At 43.9% G+C, this 18371-nt stretch overlaps 2 protein-coding genes and 6 non-coding genes across 8 annotated transcripts; all 8 read left to right on the top strand.

The window, feature by feature from the left end:
• Window positions 1–574: 574 nt before the first annotated feature.
• tmlhe (trimethyllysine hydroxylase, epsilon) lies at window positions 575–7476 on the top strand. Its single transcript, XM_030793427.1, has 8 exons — window positions 575–673; window positions 1171–1358; window positions 1751–1927; window positions 3531–3810; window positions 4740–4859; window positions 5900–6136; window positions 6405–6543; window positions 7147–7476. Exons 2-8 carry the CDS (start codon window positions 1181–1183, stop codon window positions 7276–7278), a joined length of 1263 nt encoding a protein of 420 aa, XP_030649287.1. The 5' UTR covers window positions 575–673; window positions 1171–1180; the 3' UTR covers window positions 7279–7476.
• Window positions 7477–10321: 2845 nt separating this feature from the next.
• On the top strand, window positions 10322–17608 carry dkc1 (dyskeratosis congenita 1, dyskerin). The gene is made up of 15 exons (XM_030793421.1): window positions 10322–10359; window positions 11382–11443; window positions 11772–11858; window positions 12226–12317; window positions 12547–12731; window positions 12857–12921; window positions 13606–13732; window positions 14091–14221; window positions 14612–14755; window positions 14921–15041; window positions 15308–15426; window positions 15983–16086; window positions 16520–16574; window positions 16682–16894; window positions 17464–17608. The coding sequence occupies exons 1-15, from the start codon at window positions 10344–10346 to the stop codon at window positions 17530–17532; spliced, it is 1590 nt and encodes a 529-aa protein (XP_030649281.1). The 5' UTR covers window positions 10322–10343; the 3' UTR covers window positions 17533–17608.
• Window positions 11930–12142, top strand: LOC115829941 (small nucleolar RNA SNORD17). Its single transcript, XR_004026015.1, has one exon. It is a non-coding gene; the product is annotated as a small nucleolar RNA SNORD17 (small nucleolar RNA).
• On the top strand, window positions 12361–12440 carry LOC115829932 (small nucleolar RNA SNORD83). Its single transcript, XR_004026006.1, has one exon. It is a non-coding gene; the product is annotated as a small nucleolar RNA SNORD83 (small nucleolar RNA).
• Window positions 13870–13949, top strand: LOC115829930 (small nucleolar RNA SNORD83). The gene has a single exon (XR_004026004.1). It is a non-coding gene; the product is annotated as a small nucleolar RNA SNORD83 (small nucleolar RNA).
• Window positions 14373–14515, top strand: LOC115829938 (small nucleolar RNA SNORA36 family). The gene has a single exon (XR_004026012.1). It is a non-coding gene; the product is annotated as a small nucleolar RNA SNORA36 family (small nucleolar RNA).
• On the top strand, window positions 15133–15211 carry LOC115829931 (small nucleolar RNA SNORD83). Its single transcript, XR_004026005.1, has one exon. It is a non-coding gene; the product is annotated as a small nucleolar RNA SNORD83 (small nucleolar RNA).
• Window positions 15467–15600, top strand: LOC115829939 (small nucleolar RNA SNORA9). Its single transcript, XR_004026013.1, has one exon. It is a non-coding gene; the product is annotated as a small nucleolar RNA SNORA9 (small nucleolar RNA).
• Window positions 17609–18371: the final 763 nt, after the last annotated feature.

Raw genomic sequence — 18371 nt, forward strand, 5'->3', positions numbered from 1 at the left:
AGTGTGTGCTCACTGGTGTTAGGATGGGTTAAATGCAGAGACTACATTTCGGTGCTAACTGCTTAGTGTGTGTGTGACAAATAAAGAACTTCTTCTTCTATATCATCGGCACGACACATGCCTCAGCGAGTTGTCAGAAACGTTTGTAATGAATCATTAGAACCACTAGGTGTCATTGCGGAGCTGGACGTCAAGATGATCCGAAGCCCTGAACCTCCGTCCAACCCAGTGGCTTCAACTGTGCTAAAGCTTCGAAAGCTTCGCTCGGTTCATCTTTACCGTTTACTCTGTTGTTGTTGTTACAAGTCATGCTTATCCCTGTCTATATATGACATATTGTATGCTTATTACTGTTACCTAAATGAGATGTATTTTAAACGCATTTGGCATCGCCGAGATAATCACAGCAACGTAAATTTGCGTAAGTGTAGTGCCATCCAATACAGAAGGATTTGGCCACTGCTGCACCTCAAGCGCCTGCGTGTCGACCATGTAAGTTCAACCTAAAGGTGCAACGCAGCAATGGCGGAGACGAAAGTTGTAGTTTAATAATTAATTTCCAGGATTGCGCATGGACACCTCGTATAAAAATAAGACCGAATTACGGTTCACTTTGCTGCACCGACACCTACATTATTTCAGACTGCTGCAAAGATTTCAGTTCCGATTATAGGTAAGTTTAGCATATGTTGAACAAATAGAACTGTCTTCTGTTTTTGTTAAGTGTTCTCTGGTGGTTTATATAGTGTGAGGCGACAACCGTTGTTTGAACTTTAATACAACAATTGTATCTGCTTCCGAATCATTTGAATGTTGTTCGCCTTACCGTTAAGCAGCGTTCACTGTAGTTTATACATTCCGAAAATGAGGAAAAGTCGAATGCTCGCCAGAATATCAAAACATCATTAGTACCACCAGCAAGGTGATCATTTTTAGATTAAGAGAACGATCCAAGGTCTACTGTAAAGATGAACAAATTAGCTAAATGTTCTTTTGGGTGTGACCGGGCTTAAATTAATGAATTCTGGAAACAATTCAAGGTTCAATTAGATCAGATAGTTCTGCACTTTCCCCGCCCGTGTTTGACTTGCCCGAGGGGGACTTCATGCGGAAAGTGATGTGTTGTACGGCTCTGTTACAATTTCGTGACATTTGTCTTCTTTGATCTAGCTTGCAGAAAATGTCCCTTGCTCGCATGTTCACACGGCTGCGTGGTACTGTGGAGCTGGTGTCTCGAGGGCAGAGTCTGGCCATCGCGGGGTCTTGCCATCTTCAAACCCAGATAAACAACAACCGTCGCCAGCATACGGCTCCGCAAACCAGCACGTGCAAGTGGCAGCTACGAGACGATTACTTCGGTATGTTTAGCTACCCGCTTTTGATTTTCATACTATTTAGTTTGGTACTATATGCTACTATCACTGAGGGCAAGTTTGATACATTTATTAACATTTTATAACTGTTTATAAACATTTGTATATCTTGTCCGAACGGAGTGTTTTTTTTTTTCTATTTCTGTGTATACTGGCTGGCTTGAGAGATGAAATTTGTTTTCAAATGCAATTTCCTCTCAGTCTACTTTGCTTGAGAAAAATGATTTAGAGGTTTGATACAAGCTTCGCATTGAGTTTCCCGTAATTCAAGAAAACAAACAGGATGCCACAAAATGGAACTCCTCTATCAGTTTAAAATGTTTTATATCTGTGACGGTTGAACGATCACAACTGTGTATCTGTGTCTCTGTTTGCAGAGCTCAGTTATGGTGGTGTTGTCATGCACTTTGACTACGTGTGGCTGAGGGACCACTGCCGTTCTGCATCCTGCTACAACGCTAAGACTAACCAGCGCAACCTGGACACAGCCAACATAGATCTCAGTATTCGCCCGATTAAGACCAGGGTGGACGAGGAAAATCTGTTCCTCACGTGTGAGTCCGGTTTTGGTCCGTAAATACAACGGCACGGCTCGTAAACTCAGCAATGACTGCACGTTTTAGGGAACCCGTCCATAGTGAGATGCAGCATTTTGTTACATTTTCCTTTTCTTATAATGTTACTCTGGTATAAATGTTATCCACTTGTGGTCACTTCTCCTTTTTTTTTTCTTTTTTTCTTTTTTTTTTTTTTGGTTTAGAGTTTCTATTTTTTTTTCCTCTATCCTTTCAGACATTTCAAGAACTTGAAACGCGTCTAAAGTGTGGAATACACTGTTCCAGTCCGTCCCGTAGGTCGTTTTATTTCGACATCGCACGGGAGAGAGAAAGATAATCCCTTCTTTTTCTGAACTTCAACATTTTCCACCCCGCTGCTCCCCGTAGAGAACGCGGCAGGGGCTCCGTCTCTGCTTTGAGCAGAAAAGTTTGACGCCCTGCCAACACAAAGATGGTTATCTCGTCACCGAGCAGAAAGTACCGGGCGTCGGAGGGAACATAGAGCCCTGACGGTTATAAAATCCTCCAGAGGCTGCTGACAGCAGCAGCGGCAGAGGTCCGCTCAGCTTTGATGACAGCCAGGGCATGACCACACAGGAGGATGTTTACAAAGTCACCACTGTCCATTCGCTAAGGCTCATTTAGTACAGATCGGTCTGTAATTAGGCTGTATTATGGATCAGAGACTTGTCCCCTTTCTCGTAAAACGACGTTCAGAGCTCCTGTCCGCGTGAAAATTGGGTCGGGTTTGCCAGTCAGAGAACATCATGTTCCAATCAGACTATCATGATCTTTTTCTCTCTGGCTCAGAAGGGGACAGCTGAAGTGATATGCACCAAGCGCTAGGCGGTTAAACATTTGGAAAATGTTTTACTAGCAGTCATTGGCAGTAATCAGTCAGAGAAGCTGTATCATTTGGGCAGCATGGTGGTTCGGTGGTTAGCACCGTTGCCTCACAGCAAGAAGGGGGGGGGGGGTCCTGGCCGTCCCAGGTCCTTTCTCTGTGGAGTTAGCGTGTTCTCCCCATGTTTGCGTGGGTTTCTTCCGGGTTCTCCGGTTTCCTCCCACCTTCGAAGACGTGCATGTCTTTAAATACTCCTGTCAGTGCCCATGACCGTGTGTGTGTGTGTGTGTGTGTGTGTGTGTGTGTGTGTGCGCTCACTTGTGTGTGTGTGTGTGTGTGTGTGCTCACTTGTGTGTGTGTGTGTTCACTCCTAGTGTGTGTGTGTGCTTACTGTTCCTAGTGTGTGTGTTTAGGATGGGTCAAATGCAGAGGATAAATTGTGTCCCACTGTGTATAGGGTTGGGATGACAGTAAAGGATTTCATTCATTCATTCATTCATTCAATCATTCATTCATTCATTCATTCATTCATTCATTCATTCATTCATTCATTCATTCATTCATTCAATCGTTCATTCATTCATTCATTCAATCAATCATTCATTCATTCATTCATTCATTCATTCATTCATTCATTCAATCAATCAATCAATCATTCATTCATTCATTCATTGTCCTGACAAAGAAGGAAATGCTGCTCACATGACTTCTTTTTCTCACTTTTTACACAAACACATTCTGATTGGCTTTTGCTAGGGCCTGATGGTCATGTGACACGCTATAACCTGTCCTGGTTGGCCCAGAACAGCTACGAGGGTAAAAAACAGAGCGCCATGCACCCGCGCATCCTCTGGAACGTGGACACCTACACAAAAGCCCAGGTGCCCTCTGCCAGCTGGGAAAAGTTCATGACCTGCAACGACGAGCTGAAGAAGTTTCTCAGCAACTTTCTGCTTTACGGCATTGCTTTCGTCGAGGACGTCCCGGCGACGGAAGATGCCACAGAAACAGTCACTCATAGAGTCAGCCTCATCAGGTGAGCTTTTCTTACAGAGTCAGAGTTGATCATTTAAAGAGATAACTTCAAAAAAAAAAAAAAAACGTGAAAATTAATAGAACAGTCTACATTTGATGGCAGGACGTTGCTATGGGAACAGTGTAACTGGCAAAATGCTCTGTTTCGGCTTTGTAAGCTGTTCTAGGAAAATTCCTCTCATTCCCGTAAGCCCTGTGCAGCGTGTTTTGAAAAGGGCAAGGTTATAGGACACACAGAGAGAGAGATAGAGAGAGAGAGAGAGAGAGCTGTTTGTCAGCAGAATCCGAGCTTTTTCTTGGGCGAATAGCCTACTTTGAGATAAGAATCTCTAAGACTTGGATGACTATGAACCAAGCCTTCAGCAGGTCTCGAGTCTTAAACGTGGCAAAAGGTAACTCATTAAGTGAAAAGTTGGACTGGTGCAGTGCTCTCAGGATTACTGGGCTGGGCTTTGAGAGTCTTTGGGTGCGTCCGGTTCAAAGCAGCCGTGACTGTCTCCCTGTCCTTTTCTTCATCTGTCTCGTCGTTGGTATTTTTAAAGGGTCCGGGGGGGGGGGGGGGGTGTCTCTCTGTTCTTTATTTCATTACTCCAGCGTATTCAGTTACAGAAAGAATAAACTTCTCAGGAAACGCGCTAATGTCTCTTCCATGTTGCACTTTCATCTGAAGGAAACAGAGCAGTGCCATATGATGTACAGTATTTCCACATCAGCCCTCAAACTCTCTGAAAGGTCTTTTTGTTAAGTTTAGCATTTGCATTTGCATTGGTAAGGCACAGAATCATCCGGGCTCCAAACTTGGATCCTCTCTCTCTTTTGAGACGTTTGTCTCAAGGCAAAAAGCCTTAGTCCATGCAGTGTTGAGAGTTCGAGAGGTTTTTTTTTTTTTTTAATGATGCTGCACACTTGAGATACGATCTGCGTTTCCAGGGAAACCATGTACGGCCGGATGTGGAATTTTACCTCCGATTTCTCCCGCGGGGACACGGCCTACACCAAACTAGCCCTGGACTGCCACACAGACACGTCATACTTCCAAGAGCCCTGCGGGTATGAATCTAAACGTTTGTGTGTGTGTGTGTGTGTGTGTGTGTGTGTGTGTGATCACTAATCAAACACCCTTGAATACACTCCTCTGCCCTCTGTAGTGTTTAGAGATCATGTGGTTTGTTCTGTCTGTCTGTCCAAACATGACTTCTCAACATCTCCTCACTCTCATTGGTGGAAGGGCCTATTCATGTGACATTTAAAAAGCGCTTTATTTGGAAATTCTCTGCCGATGCGGCCATGACTGTTAACTTTACAGTAAATCAACATAGATTTGAGATTTATGCCATTACGAAAAAAAAGGCATTTTTGGAGAAAATGCAAAAAAAAATGGAAATCCAAGTGTTAGCGTCCGAGTGACTGAAACATGCTGAGGTAAAAGTTACAATCATCCCGTATTTCAAAACAGGAAAACTTCCCCTTTAAGCTGTACTGCTGTGGACAAGTAGGAAAAGACTTGACGTGTAAAGAAAACTTATGCACATAAATACATGCTGTATGTATACACACACACACACACACACACACGCACGCACATATATAAAAACATACATATATTTGTAGATCTCACATCTGGGTGTCTTTTTTATTCTTGCATGGTCAGATGGTCAGACATTGGCTCTGTGTTCAGAACTCCAGAGGAATTTAGTGAAATTAATTAGACTGAACTTTTTCCCATGTGTCTTGCCAAGAAGTCGCTAGAGCAAGTCAGACTGAATTTGTACAATTTAAAAAAAAAAAAAAATCACATGCAGACACACACACACACACACACAGAGGAACTCTCGACTCATTTCAGCTGGATATTTTATGCATAGAGTCAGTCGAACTATCGTAAGATCTCTCCGGTAGTTCAGTTGTTTGATATATTAGATGCAATGTGTTAAGTATCATTGTGATTTAAGCTACTTTATGTATTGGTTGTTGTTTTGTTTTTTTTTTCATTGTCCTACATCATCAGATTCAACAAAGTAAAGAAAGCCTGGTGAACTGTTCTCTGTACAGAACTATTATGTTTGGGATTGCTGATGTTCTGTGTGCAGGATCCAGGTTTTCCACTGTTTGAGGCATGAGGGCACTGGTGGAAGAACCCTGCTGGTGGATGGGTTCCACGCCGCGGACAAGGTTCTGCAGCAGAACCCGGAAAACTTCGAGATTCTGTCGCATGTGCCCATTAAGCACGAGTATATCGAGGGCATGAGCGAGCACCAGAACCACATGATCGGCATCGGGCCAGTCCTCAGCGTCTACCCGTGGAACAATGAGGTCTACATGATCCGGTACTAACTCATTGGCTGTGATTGTTTTGCTGTACTTCTGACCAGTCAGGGTTTTACATAACATGTTTTGATTTAATGTCATGCCAGTTTATGTCTGTAAGAGTCTTGCATTTGAATTGCGTAACCAGAGGACAAGCATGTTTTTCTCCTCAGTTTATTACTGAACCATAAAAGTGATTTTATAAACAGCGGACGATGTAACTTGATGGTTGGCTGAAACTATAGTTTGCCTGTGAATGATTAGTCGTGTCTGTACGGTGTTTTTCAGGTATAACAACTATGATCGTGCTGTAATCAATACTGTTCCGCACGATGTGGTCCAGCGCTGGTACGTCGCTCACCGGCAGCTGACCACAGAGCTTAGGAAAGAAGAGAACAGACTATGGGTTAAGCTTAAACCTGGCAAGGTAATGGAGATCTCTCTCTCTCTCTACCTCTCTCTCTCTCTCTCTCAACGCACATAATCCAAGGTTGTCCAAATCCAGTCCTGTAAGTTCACCAGGTTTTCACACAAACCAACCACTGTGGCGTCCAGCTGGTGGAAGAGTGGTTGAGGAGGAGAAAAAAACCAAACAAACAAACCCTCTTTTTAAAGAAGTGAGAGAAAAAAGCAACAGGACTTCAGGAATGCAGAACTGGATTTGGGCACGACTCACATGTCACTTACAATCACATGACAAATATTTACTTTTCAAGTGCGTTAAGGGCATATAGGAAAACATAGCGAAACAGTGAAGATGCTCTGTTTTTTGTTTTGGGGGTAGTGAAAAGTGGAGCTGCTTTCTCAAATGCTGATATTGTCCTGAAGGAAAGTCTTATTCACCCTACCCCTTAGCCCGGTTAACTTTCACATGTCATACCTTTGGTCTCCAGGATGTAAATAATTTACGGAAAAATAGCACATTTACTTTGCATCAGTAAAGGATAAAATCCACATAATAACAAACATGTTGGCGTCATTAAGCAAAAAAAACCAAAAAAACTTTAATTTTTTTTTTCCCCCCTGGAAGGTTCTCTTCATCGATAACTGGCGGGTGTTGCACGGGAGAGAATCGTTCACTGGTCTGCGTCAGCTGTGTGGGTGTTACTTGACCCGGGACGATGTTCTGAACACGGCTCGCGTGTTGGGGCTGCATGCCTGAGCACCAAGTGTGTTGAGGGCCTACGTCAAAACATCATCCCCTTCAGCCCGGCACGGTTGAAAGGAACAAAGACAGTTAAATGAATGGGCACAGTCCTGCAGGGATTTGCCACGGGGATGCTTTCCCTCAAACTCTGCAGGTTTTTCTGTTAATTGCACAAATAGGAAGCAAACCTTTGGATCGGAAAAAGACATTCGTTCTAAAGCCCCCCCCCCCCCCCCGCCCCCCCCCCCCCCAAACCCTGACCCCCACCCCCCAAACCAGTGTGCAAAATTCAGTCCTTTATCTAGCTTTCATTGGCCTCTGGACTGAAGAACCAGTCTCTTTGTCAGGACTGGAAGATTCCTTTAAGGTTATTGGAATGCTGTTTATACATTAACTGCATAGCAGAGCACTGGGACTCCGAGACATTTGCACTAAGCAAATTCGAAGCAAGTCCTGGCTGTGCTCAGGCCTTAAAAAAAAAAAAACAGTTCCCTCTTTTGTTCCCAAGTAGAAGAGATATCATATTGGCATGGCCCTTGCATTTAATTATCTCAGTACATTACACTCACTTACACATGTAATGATTTCCAGCAGTAGGTTCTTGATTGGTCATGAAGTATGTCATAGGAATGAGAAGCATTCAGTGGTAGATGACGTTTATACCGTAGGGCTGCACGATACGGACAGATATAGTTTTAGGATTAAGTTGCTATGTGTTGCAATTGCAGTTGGGCTTGAGATCTCACAATGCCCTTTATTTAAAAAAAAAAAAATTGAAGGAGATCACAAAGATGTTTTTTTTTTCACGTGCTGAACTAGCTTGTGGCGTGTGTGCTGGAACTCCTTTCTGGCCTGTTTTGAAAAAAATGCGGCGCAGAAATACAACACGAGCAAGACAGGATATGCGTAGAACTTGTATTCACACCGGGCGTATCTCTTGTGGCGCTTTTTTGTGAGAAACTCGCACTGTCCTTTCATTGTTTCTTAGATTCTATACTTCTCTAGTGTCTTAGTTTACGCCAGTAACTTAAATCTTAAAAACTTCATTCATCCTCAGAGGCGCACTTTACATGAACTTTTTTGCATTCACGAGCCATGGAAAATCCGCTCAGTGGCCTGAATTAAAAAAAAAAAAAAAGATTCTCGGTTGGGGAAAAAATCTTCGAGAGCGCAGCATGGTAACGCTCCCAAGTTAACCTTTTGCTCCACTGAACAGGGGCGCTGACCCTGAACAGCTAAATGTATTGTGGATTCACCGCGTTTTTCGAGTCTAGTGAGACACAGGCTTGAAGGGGTAACCGTACACAATAAGATACTGTAATTTTGGGGGATAACTTGTTTGTGTACCTTGTGTTGTTACAACGTGGCCTGTGCAGTCGAAGACGTGGAGCCAGTGTAGTCCGACCGAACTGGTCGATGAAAGAGCGCGTGCAGCGTCTGTCTGTATGATAGGCTACCTAGATGCCTCCTGCTTAACCCTCTCGATAAACTGATTGCTTCTAAAAAGTAATCTGGTAAACAAAAAAACTCGGAAGTCACTACAAACCACAGCCTTTGGGGTTCCGAAATTGTTTCATCTCAAATCGCGATCACGGTATTAAAAACGATATGTCGTCCTTCCTTATGTTTCAGCTAATTTGCTTTTATGAATCGAGCATGAATCGGTGATGATCCTTTTTTAAAAAAAAAAAAAAAGTTATAGGAAGGTAGGTGAATAACGGACTTTTGACATGTAACCTAGTCAGTTGTGATTTATAGAGTGTCTTTGAGGAAAAGGTCTCTTTTATAATCGGACTTGGGAGAGTGAGAGGCTGTTTAGTTTTATGCTGCAAACCCAGTGCATTGATCAGTGCCTTATCAGTGGTTGAGTAGAAGATGCACATTTACTACGAGTTATTACCATTGTAGAACTGGAAAAAAATCGACATAGCTGGTCAATAAAAATGTGTCGCCGTGTGTTATCAGTGTATGTGCTTATGTAACATTTGTTTGTGTGATACCTCAAGCACTACACTGCAATTTGGTTTAATCTGAAGTATGATTACACGCACAAAATGTTTATCTTGCATTATCTCTTACAAATAAACGGAATAGCTTTTGAATGTTTGGGGGTTTTTTTTGTCTATTTTGTTTTTGTGGCTATGTGTCTGACAGATTGACACTGAAATCTAAATTGTTCTGACACATTTACGTGTCACTAACATCAGTAAAATGGAGGATTACAGTTAAAAGGTCGAGCAATTAAACGAAGACGAGGGAGTAACAATTGTTTAAAAATGCGATGAAGCGGACCATTCCGTAATTAAACTGAATCGAATTTATCTTTGTCTGACTCGTTAGGGAGGGTACTTCCTCAAAAATCAATAAACAAGGCAAAATACACTTTTTTTAGGCTAATGACCGTCACACGATACATATTGATGCAATATTAGCACTGTTTTGGAGTAAAATTGACTTTTTGCAGAGTCTTTCGGCAATGAAAAACGTCCACTTGACATTTTGATGGAACAACGCCTGTTTTGTTTGATTCCTGGTGAGGTATTGCGCATACATCTGAAATGGGACGTCAGCTATTTGACATGTGGCCATTTGGTTTCGCGATTTGTTCTGTGGCGCCACCACGTGTGTTCAATCAAGATTTATTTTTAATGAGAGGAGTCGTAAGCATTTTTTAAAATTGTATTTCGTTTTGCCTTATGTTAAATAAGAATACCGGTTTAGACTTAAGTTGTGATAATTACTTGTAACTTAGAAACTTAAATCTTAAGATCCATGTGGCCTACATAAATGAATTACACTCGTTTGAATGAGTAGTCAGCGTTCCGAGTGTTTTCATAAATTTGCACATTTTAAAATCTAATTACTGCAAGTCTGTACAAGTTTAAACTTTGATCAAGAGGAAGACTTCAAAATCCGATACTGGTGTACAATAGAGTAGATTTGCAAAAACGATATATGGAATCAGTCATGTTTCTCGGCCCGAGAGAGGAAGAATCGCGAGACTTGGAAGTATCCGTTTCGTGAAAGGGACATGCGCAGCAGTTCACACGTGTTGTCCTCTCTGAAACCGCGCAGTGAAGATGGCGGACGGCGAGAGTAAGTCTACTATCCCATCAAATATCCTTTTACTTTTTTTCGATTCTAAATGACTATGTTGTATGGTGGCTTTATCGCCTCTTTAAAGTTCTCGTGTAGTACATCTCAGCAAGTGCAGACACGAAGCAGTTTTCTTAACTTTTAGATACAACATGAACTTCTGCGCATGAAGCTAGCAGGAGGCATGGCGATTTTCAAATCCGCGAGCCGGGTCCACTGCAGTTTTATATTTTGTCTTTAAAACCTGATCCCTTTTTAGTTTGTTGTGATTGCATTTACTTAGTTTATTTGATTACTGTTCATGTAAAGCAGTTAGAAGCTCTGTGCACGCCAGTCACACTGGCTAATTGCCAGGTAGTGGGGATGCTAGCTTACCTGACGAGAACTTAAAATTTTAATTTATTTCTCGACAGTTATACCAAACTTACAGGGATCTGAAGTGTTGGTAATTAGAGAACATTATGTAGTGCCATACTGGTCTCACTAAGTTTTTCAATTTTTTTGAGTGCCTGAACGTTGCGTCGTAGTAAATACCACTGTGCACAGGCGTGAATATTCGGACGACGCCGGTAGATTCACATGGAGTGCGTTAACTTTTTTTTTTTGGAAATTTACGACAAAGCACTGAATTGTTGCATGCAGATTACTTTGTGAAAGATGTGTACTTTTATTGAGTTTTGTCTTCCGTTTTACGCCGAAACGGTGGACGTCCACGTGCTCGCTCTATATGCCACGTGGTTTTAAAGAATTTATAATTAATGACCTACCGAACTTATCAACATTGATTGTTTTTTCTGTTTTGTAGTTCGCATTTAATTGTACTCCATTGCTTGGTCTTTTTTTTTTTTTGTTTTGTTTATTTTTTTTTTGCCTTAAAACGGGTTTGGAAACTGATGGTGAAATTGAGGCAATCAAGTTCGCCAATTCTGCACTTATCGACCTTCATATTTCGACTTGGGGTCATCGGAAAAGCACCAAATGTAAAGTGGCTAATTATATCTTCTTTTTTTCTCTCCCCTCAGTTGTTTCAGCAAAGAAACAGAAGAAGAAGAAGGAAAAGAAAATTTCTGACGGGGAAGTCGGGGTGTGTATAGAAATTCTGGATGACGGCGTTAGAGGGGTTAAAAAGGGTTAGGTTGTCGGTATACACGACTGCAGTAACGTGACCCAGATTTTTTTTTGTTAAACTGTAAATAAATAGCCTGAAGCCACATGCATAACTAATTCGGTTTTAGCGTGTAAATGCTACAATTTAGCGTACAGTTCACCCACTATGCATTCTGTTCAGTTGATCTGACATTAAATGAAGCTAGCATTGACTGTTGTGTGTAAAATAAGTATATATGTGTATGTGTGGGCGCATATTTATTTATTATTATTTTTCTTTTAATCTTTTTTTTATATACATACAGGAAATACAAGAGAGTGGTGATTTCTTCATCAAACCAGAGTCCAAGGTCCCTGCGTTGGACACCTCACAATGGCCTTTGTTGCTCAAGGTGAGTTGTTTTTTTTTTTTTTTAAGTTTAGGAAGTTTGAGTGCTCCTTCTCAGAGCAGTGGCGGTGTCATGTGACGTGATGAAGTTGTTTATCCATTCTCTGAGTGCCGCTGATCTGGACTCTGCGGCCCCTTCTGTTCCGTTCTGGGCCAGGGGGGCTTTCAGCCGCCGGGCCCCGCCCGACTGTTCCAGTGTTCTATTGGTTCAGGCGGCGCGTGGGTCACGGGGGCTGGTGCAGGGCCTGAGAGCAGCCACGACAAAGACGAACCAGAACTTCTGATCACATACGAGATAAAAGACCCCTTTAAAACGTGTTCAGAAACACATGTCTGACTTGTGGTGTTTGTGTTTTATCTTTTTTTTTTAGAACTTTGACAAGTTAAACATAAGGACAGCTCACTACACCCCCCTGCCCCATGGTTCCAACCCTCTGAAGAGAACCATACACGACTATGTGAGGTAAAATTAAAAAAAAAAAGGTTTTGGAACTGAATTCACTGAAGCCAAATGATGTGATGACATAGATTGCATTAGCACTCTGTGCAAAGATGACCAGCTATCTATCACCCAAGACTGATGGTTTCCGCAAAGCTGACATTCTTAGTATTTCATCCTTTAACATTGAGTAAATCTGATCGATCTCTCTCTCTCTCTCTCTCTGCTTTTGTGTGGGCTTCTGCCCATCCAGGTCAGGGTTTATTAACTTGGACAAACCGGCGAATCCGTCGTCTCACGAGGTGGTGGCGTGGATCAAACGGATCCTGCGCGTGGAGAAAACGGGTCACAGCGGCACGTTGGATCCCAAAGTCACGGGCTGCCTGATCGTGTGTGTGGAACGCGCCACGCGATTGGTCAAGTCTCAGCAGAGTGCCGGTGAGTGCGTCGCAGTCGCCTCCAGAGTCTGCTTTGAGCGGTATGATTCTGCTGATCTCAGATCAGCTGATAACACAGTAAATGAAGTGGCCTTTCCTTACTACTCTTTTGCCGTGTGTTTTCAGGCAAAGAGTATGTGGGCATTGTTCGGCTGCACAATGCAATTGAGAACGAGCACCAGCTCGCCAGGGTAAGTGTCTGTCTCTGTGTGTGTCCCAAAAGTCAAGCTAAGTGAATGTTATTCCTGTTGCATAAGAGAAATGAGATGTCTCGCATCTGATTTGATTAGCTGCGTCACATTGTTCAGTAGGTATGCAGTAGTCGTACAGTGATAATTGGGCCGTACCATTTGTAGGTATGCAGTAGTCGTACAGTGATAATGGTACAGTAATAATTGGGCCGTACCATTTGTAGGTATGCAGTAGTCGCACAGTGATAATGGTACAGTAATAATTGGGCCGTACCATTTGTAGGTATGCAGTAGTCACACGGTGATAATGGTACAAATGGTACGGGGGGGGTTTGGGGGGGCGGGGTAGTGTGACGTGTGCCGGGTTTATATTTTCGTACGTGAAATGAGGAAGTTGTTTATCCATTCGCCGAGCGGGTCCGAAGCCCTCCTCTCTCTCCGCCTGTCGCCCGAGTCTGTTCTGGACGCGCGCGTCAGTGCTGCAGGCCTCCGCGCGGCTAAGTCAGTGTTCTACTGTTTTGGCCGAGGGCGGAGACTGACGCAGGGGAGAAGGGCAGGGAGCCGCCAAAGACGAGCAGACACGCCTGATCACGTGCTTTAAAACCGGCAAGTCGGTGGCTGGCGCAAAGGATACTGGGAAATGTAGGGTTTTTTTAAAAAAAAAGCACTCTCTTCCGTCTGTAGGCTCTTGAGTGCCTGACGGGAGCCCTGTTCCAGAGACCTCCACTCATCGCCGCCGTGAAGAGACAGCTCAGAGTCAGGACCATCTACGAGAGTAAACTCATCGAGTACGACCCGGAGAGGAGACTAGGTAAACCCTTCAGTTCACAGCGTGTTTCCTCTCTTATGTACAGGAAGAGCATACAGGACTTTGTTTTTTTTTTTTCCTTATTTATTTAGTCTGACAGTTTCCTTTTGTTTAAGTTTTGCGTTTAGCTGATGGAAAAAGCCATATGATGTTATGATGTAGATTGCATTAGCACTCTGTGCGAAGATGACCAACTATCTATCACCCAAGACTGATGGCTTTTCACCCTGAGAAGAAAAACACGACCTTTCAGCGTCATGTCATTGCACCACCTCCCCACATGGCTACTGTGGCTCAAACATTGTCTCTCTCTCTCTCTGTGTGTGTGTGTGTGTGTGTGTGTGCGTGCGCGTGTGTGTAGGTATATTCTGGGTGAGCTGTGAGGCGGGCACATACATTAGGACCCTCTGTGTCCATTTGGGCCTCCTGCTGGGAGTCGGGGGGCAGATGCAGGAGCTGAGGAGAGTGCGTTCAGGAGTTCTGGGTGAAATGGTACGTCCAAACCTGGTCAACAGTCCTGCGTTATGCATGCTTTTCACAATTCAGCACCGACACTGTAAAGAACGGCCCAATCCGTGCACACACAAGCCCTGTGCTTTTTGATCGGCCAGTCAGGTGTTGGAGGATTTGGTTAACGGGCACAGACCAAAGTGTTGAGTTCAGTTCTGGGCTTCTCTCCCCAGTCCTGGTAATTAATCTTTGGTACACGAGCTGGCTGGGAATGGGTTCATCAGCAGGAGCTGGTTTTTATGTCACCGCTCTGCAAAACCACTCTGGCCAACACATCAGCTCCATCACCTCTCGGCCAAAAAAAATTGTGAGAAATTCTTCGGCTTACCTCTGTGTGTGTGTGTGTGTGTGTGTGTGTGTGCGCGCGTTCAGGACAACATGGTGACGATGCACGACGTTCTGGACGCTCAGTGGCAGTTTGACCATAATAAAGATGAAACGTACCTGAGGAGGGTCATTTTCCCGCTGGAGAAACTGCTCATCTCTCACAAGAGGATCGTCATGAAAGACAGCGCCGTGAGTTTTCCTTTTCTCCGTTCAACACCCGTGTCCTCCTCTCAGGCTCTGCGCTGTCACCCAGAGCACACCACAAAAACACAGCATGTATAGAAGAGGAGCTTTTTTTTTATGACTTTTGTTTTATTCTGAAGGATTAAAAAGAAAAATCTGTCTCTTTCTCAGGTCAACGCCATTTGCTACGGTGCTAAGATCATGTTACCCGGCGTATTGCGGTATGAGGACGGCATTGAGGTGAATCAGGACATCGTCGTCATAACGACCAAAGGAGAAGCTATTTGCACAGGTGAGTGATAAACCTGTCTCTGACCTTATGCGGCCCTGAACCCCCCTCTTCCCCCACACACACACACACACACACGTGCGCCCTAACTCATGCCATATGATGAGATACATAGATATCATTAACACTTGGTGTAAAGATGACTCTTCATCTATCACCCACGACTGATGGCTTTTTCATGTGCTTCAAAAAACCCCAAAACAAAACAAAAAACCCAGAACTCTTCAGGACTTTTATTTTGAAGTAATTTCGCTCTTCCCTCTTTGCAGCGGTGGCTCTGATGACCACGGCGGTCATCTCGACGTGTGACCACGGGGTCGTCGCCAAGATCAAGAGGGTCATCATGGAACGGGACACGTACCCCCGCAAATGGGGCCTGGGGCCAAAGGTCAGCGCGAAGCTTTTAGCGTTAGGAGGCCACCCGGTGGTCGCAGGCTGTTCAGCGAGGCCGGGCCTGTCATGACCCTGACCTTTCCTTTAGTGTCTGCGAGAGCAAACCTGGGGTGGTTTGAGGCCCTGCTGTGTCTCCTCCATGGCAAGGTTATAGAAACCCCGTACAACCGTCAGAAACGTCCTCACAAGCGCAGTGTGTGTGTGTGTGTTAGCACAGCACAGCGCTCGCCGAGGCGATAAGGCATTGGTGTTATCTGGTATTTTTGTTAAGGTAGCGGTGTGTGTGTGTGCGTTGCTGATGGGAGATCTGTTTGTTCCTACGCTCGAAAGAAAGACTGGATGTATCTGACCCCAGATCAGTGGTCTTATTCTTAGAGGGGTTTTGTGAATGCGTAATCGCATGTAAACGCTTTTTGTTTAACCCACACAGTTCATGGCTCTGTCCCCCTTCACTCTGCTTTACTGTGACGGCTGCTGTGGTCTCTGAGGGCCCTCCTGTAACTCAACCCAACTCTTTATTTAATCATTTATTTATTTTAACCTCTCTCCAGGCCACGCAGAAGAAAATGATGATCCAGAAAGGTCTGCTGGACAAACACGGAAAACCCAACAACAGCACCCCAGTGGACTGGAAAGACGGCTACGTCGACTACAGGTACAACTGAATCTGCGCACACACACACACACACACACACACAGCGCGTGGGTCCTTCCTGCGTATTGTCTGTTTATTTGTTTGTTAGTTTATTTGTCTCTTGTGATCCGTGCAGACTGTTATCTCTCTTTGGTCTGTCGTGACTCTAGAGGGAGTCCGTCTGCAACATTAAACTCTCTCAGAGCTCAGTTCCAGCCCTGACCGCGCGCACAACGCGTCGGGCGTCTGAGCTTTGGGAACAAACCACCGCGGGAACTCCGTGATGGTTTATAAAACCTTTTTAGTCACGGTGACGGGGCTAACAGACCCTGGTGTTAAAACAAGGCTAGAGAGGGTTTGGGGGGGGAACCAGTTCTAGGATCTAGTTTAAGTTTGTGTCCTATTATGTCTTTCAGGCCACTGTATGAATGTCCCTTTTTTTTTCTTTTAACAGTGTGTCTCGGGCAAAGCCGAAAACAGATGGAGAAGTCGAACCAGCAGGAGCGAAGGTAAATTGTCAAACGATATCAGTGGGTATGGGGCTTTTGTCCTTAGCGGTTGGTGAAACGTGATTGGTTGGTCCTTACGCGACTGTGTGTGTGCTCTGTCCAATCAGAGGAAACGCGAGGATAGCGGCAGCGAGAGCGAAGGAGCCACGCCTGCCCCGTCGGCACCCACCACTCCGAAAACCGAGGAGGAGATAAAGAAAGAGAAAAAGAAGAAGAAGAAAGAGAAGAAACAGAAGCTGGCGGAGGAAGCTGCCGCTGCAAACGCCACGGAAACGGAGAAGACTGACGGAGTTGACGTCACGGCTGAACCCGACACTGAGGTAACTGTTTAACGTGTGTGTGTGAGAGAGAGAGAGGCTCTGTGTGTGTGTGTGGACGTAGCTGTGGTAGTCGTAATGTGACACAGAAATGATTGCAGGTCTGTGTGACTCTGTGGGAGATGATTGTAGTTGTCTGTTCAGATGAGAAGCGGTTTTGTCTGGAAACTGTACTATAGAAGCTTTAACTACCACGCTGAGCGTTTCGGCTCTTCTTTGAAACCCCTGAATAAAGTGCCATTAGTGTTGTCTTTTAATAGAATTTACCTCCTTTTGGCCAGCAGGTGGTGACAGAAGCAAACCTATTTTGATCAATTCTGACTTGTGTTGAGTTCCAAAGCACCACTATTCTGATGGTATTAAAAAACAAAGTTAGATGGATGGATGTAGTAGCAGAACTACAAAATAGTTGCTTTTTTTTTTGTTTTTTTGTCTTGTGGTGTGTGGTGTTTTTTTTTTGTTTGTTTTTTTTCCCTTTAATTTGTGATCCAGTTTTAAATGTCCATGCAGAGAACTGTGTTGGCCAATTCTCCTGACTCGCGATTGTTTGTTTGTTTTTCTCCTTGACGCAGGTGACTGAAAGCGCGAAGAAGAAGAAAAAGAAGAAGAAATCAAAAGAGGCTGAGGCGGCAGACGAGTGAAATTCACATACTGTAAAAAAAACAAAAGACTGTCTGATGGGTCAAAGACCCAGAACTGAGAGAGAGAGAGAGAGAGAGAGAGTGTGAGTGAAAGAGAGAGATACTGCCAGAATGGTAGAGCAGCGGGAGTCCAGACAGCCGTGTCTTGTCCTCGACTGACCGTCTGTCTGTGCCGTGTTTTCCAGCTCGGCTGCCCGAGAGCCGGCGCTCTTCAGGACAAAATGGCAGGCGCGGCCATTTTGCAAAGTGGTTGTGATTCAGCGTTTGTATCACGAGTCCTTTACCCACCCATTGCTTTGTGTATTTTTTTTTTTTTTTTTTTTTTTTTAGTAAACCAGATTTTATTTTGTGCATCACATAGCCCTTGCTTCCTGGAAATATCTGTGTATGGGTGGAAAATGAATTGTGTGTTTTGATTTTTTTTTTTTGTATTGTAAATAGTGTCATGAAGGTTGTAATCCTGAGTGAAAGATGTAATCAACATGAAATTTTTTTAAACTCGTGCCTATTGTGGCTTATTTTTAAGGTTCTCAAATGCAAGATAATAGACAAAAGACAAATGTCCTCCCCCCTCACTATGCATTATGCCGCGTACATATTTTATATATGTATTTATTTTTGTTTAGGTTTTGCATTTATTTATATAATAGGAAATGAGCTCCATTTGCCACGATTTGATTGTACACAAACTGAGAAAACACTAGTACAAGCGATGTTTCATGCTTGGCCTGTTTTGTTCAGGCTTTCCTGTTGATAATTGATAAACGTGTCTAATATAGGGTTGTTAACCACAGTATCTCAGTTCAAGACCCAGAGGTCCGGAGAGCTGATTGGTTCTC

Source organism: Chanos chanos, chromosome 16 (genome assembly GCF_902362185.1).
Source record: "Chanos chanos chromosome 16, fChaCha1.1, whole genome shotgun sequence".
In the NCBI taxonomy this organism is placed as follows: domain Eukaryota; kingdom Metazoa; phylum Chordata; class Actinopteri; order Gonorynchiformes; family Chanidae; genus Chanos; species Chanos chanos.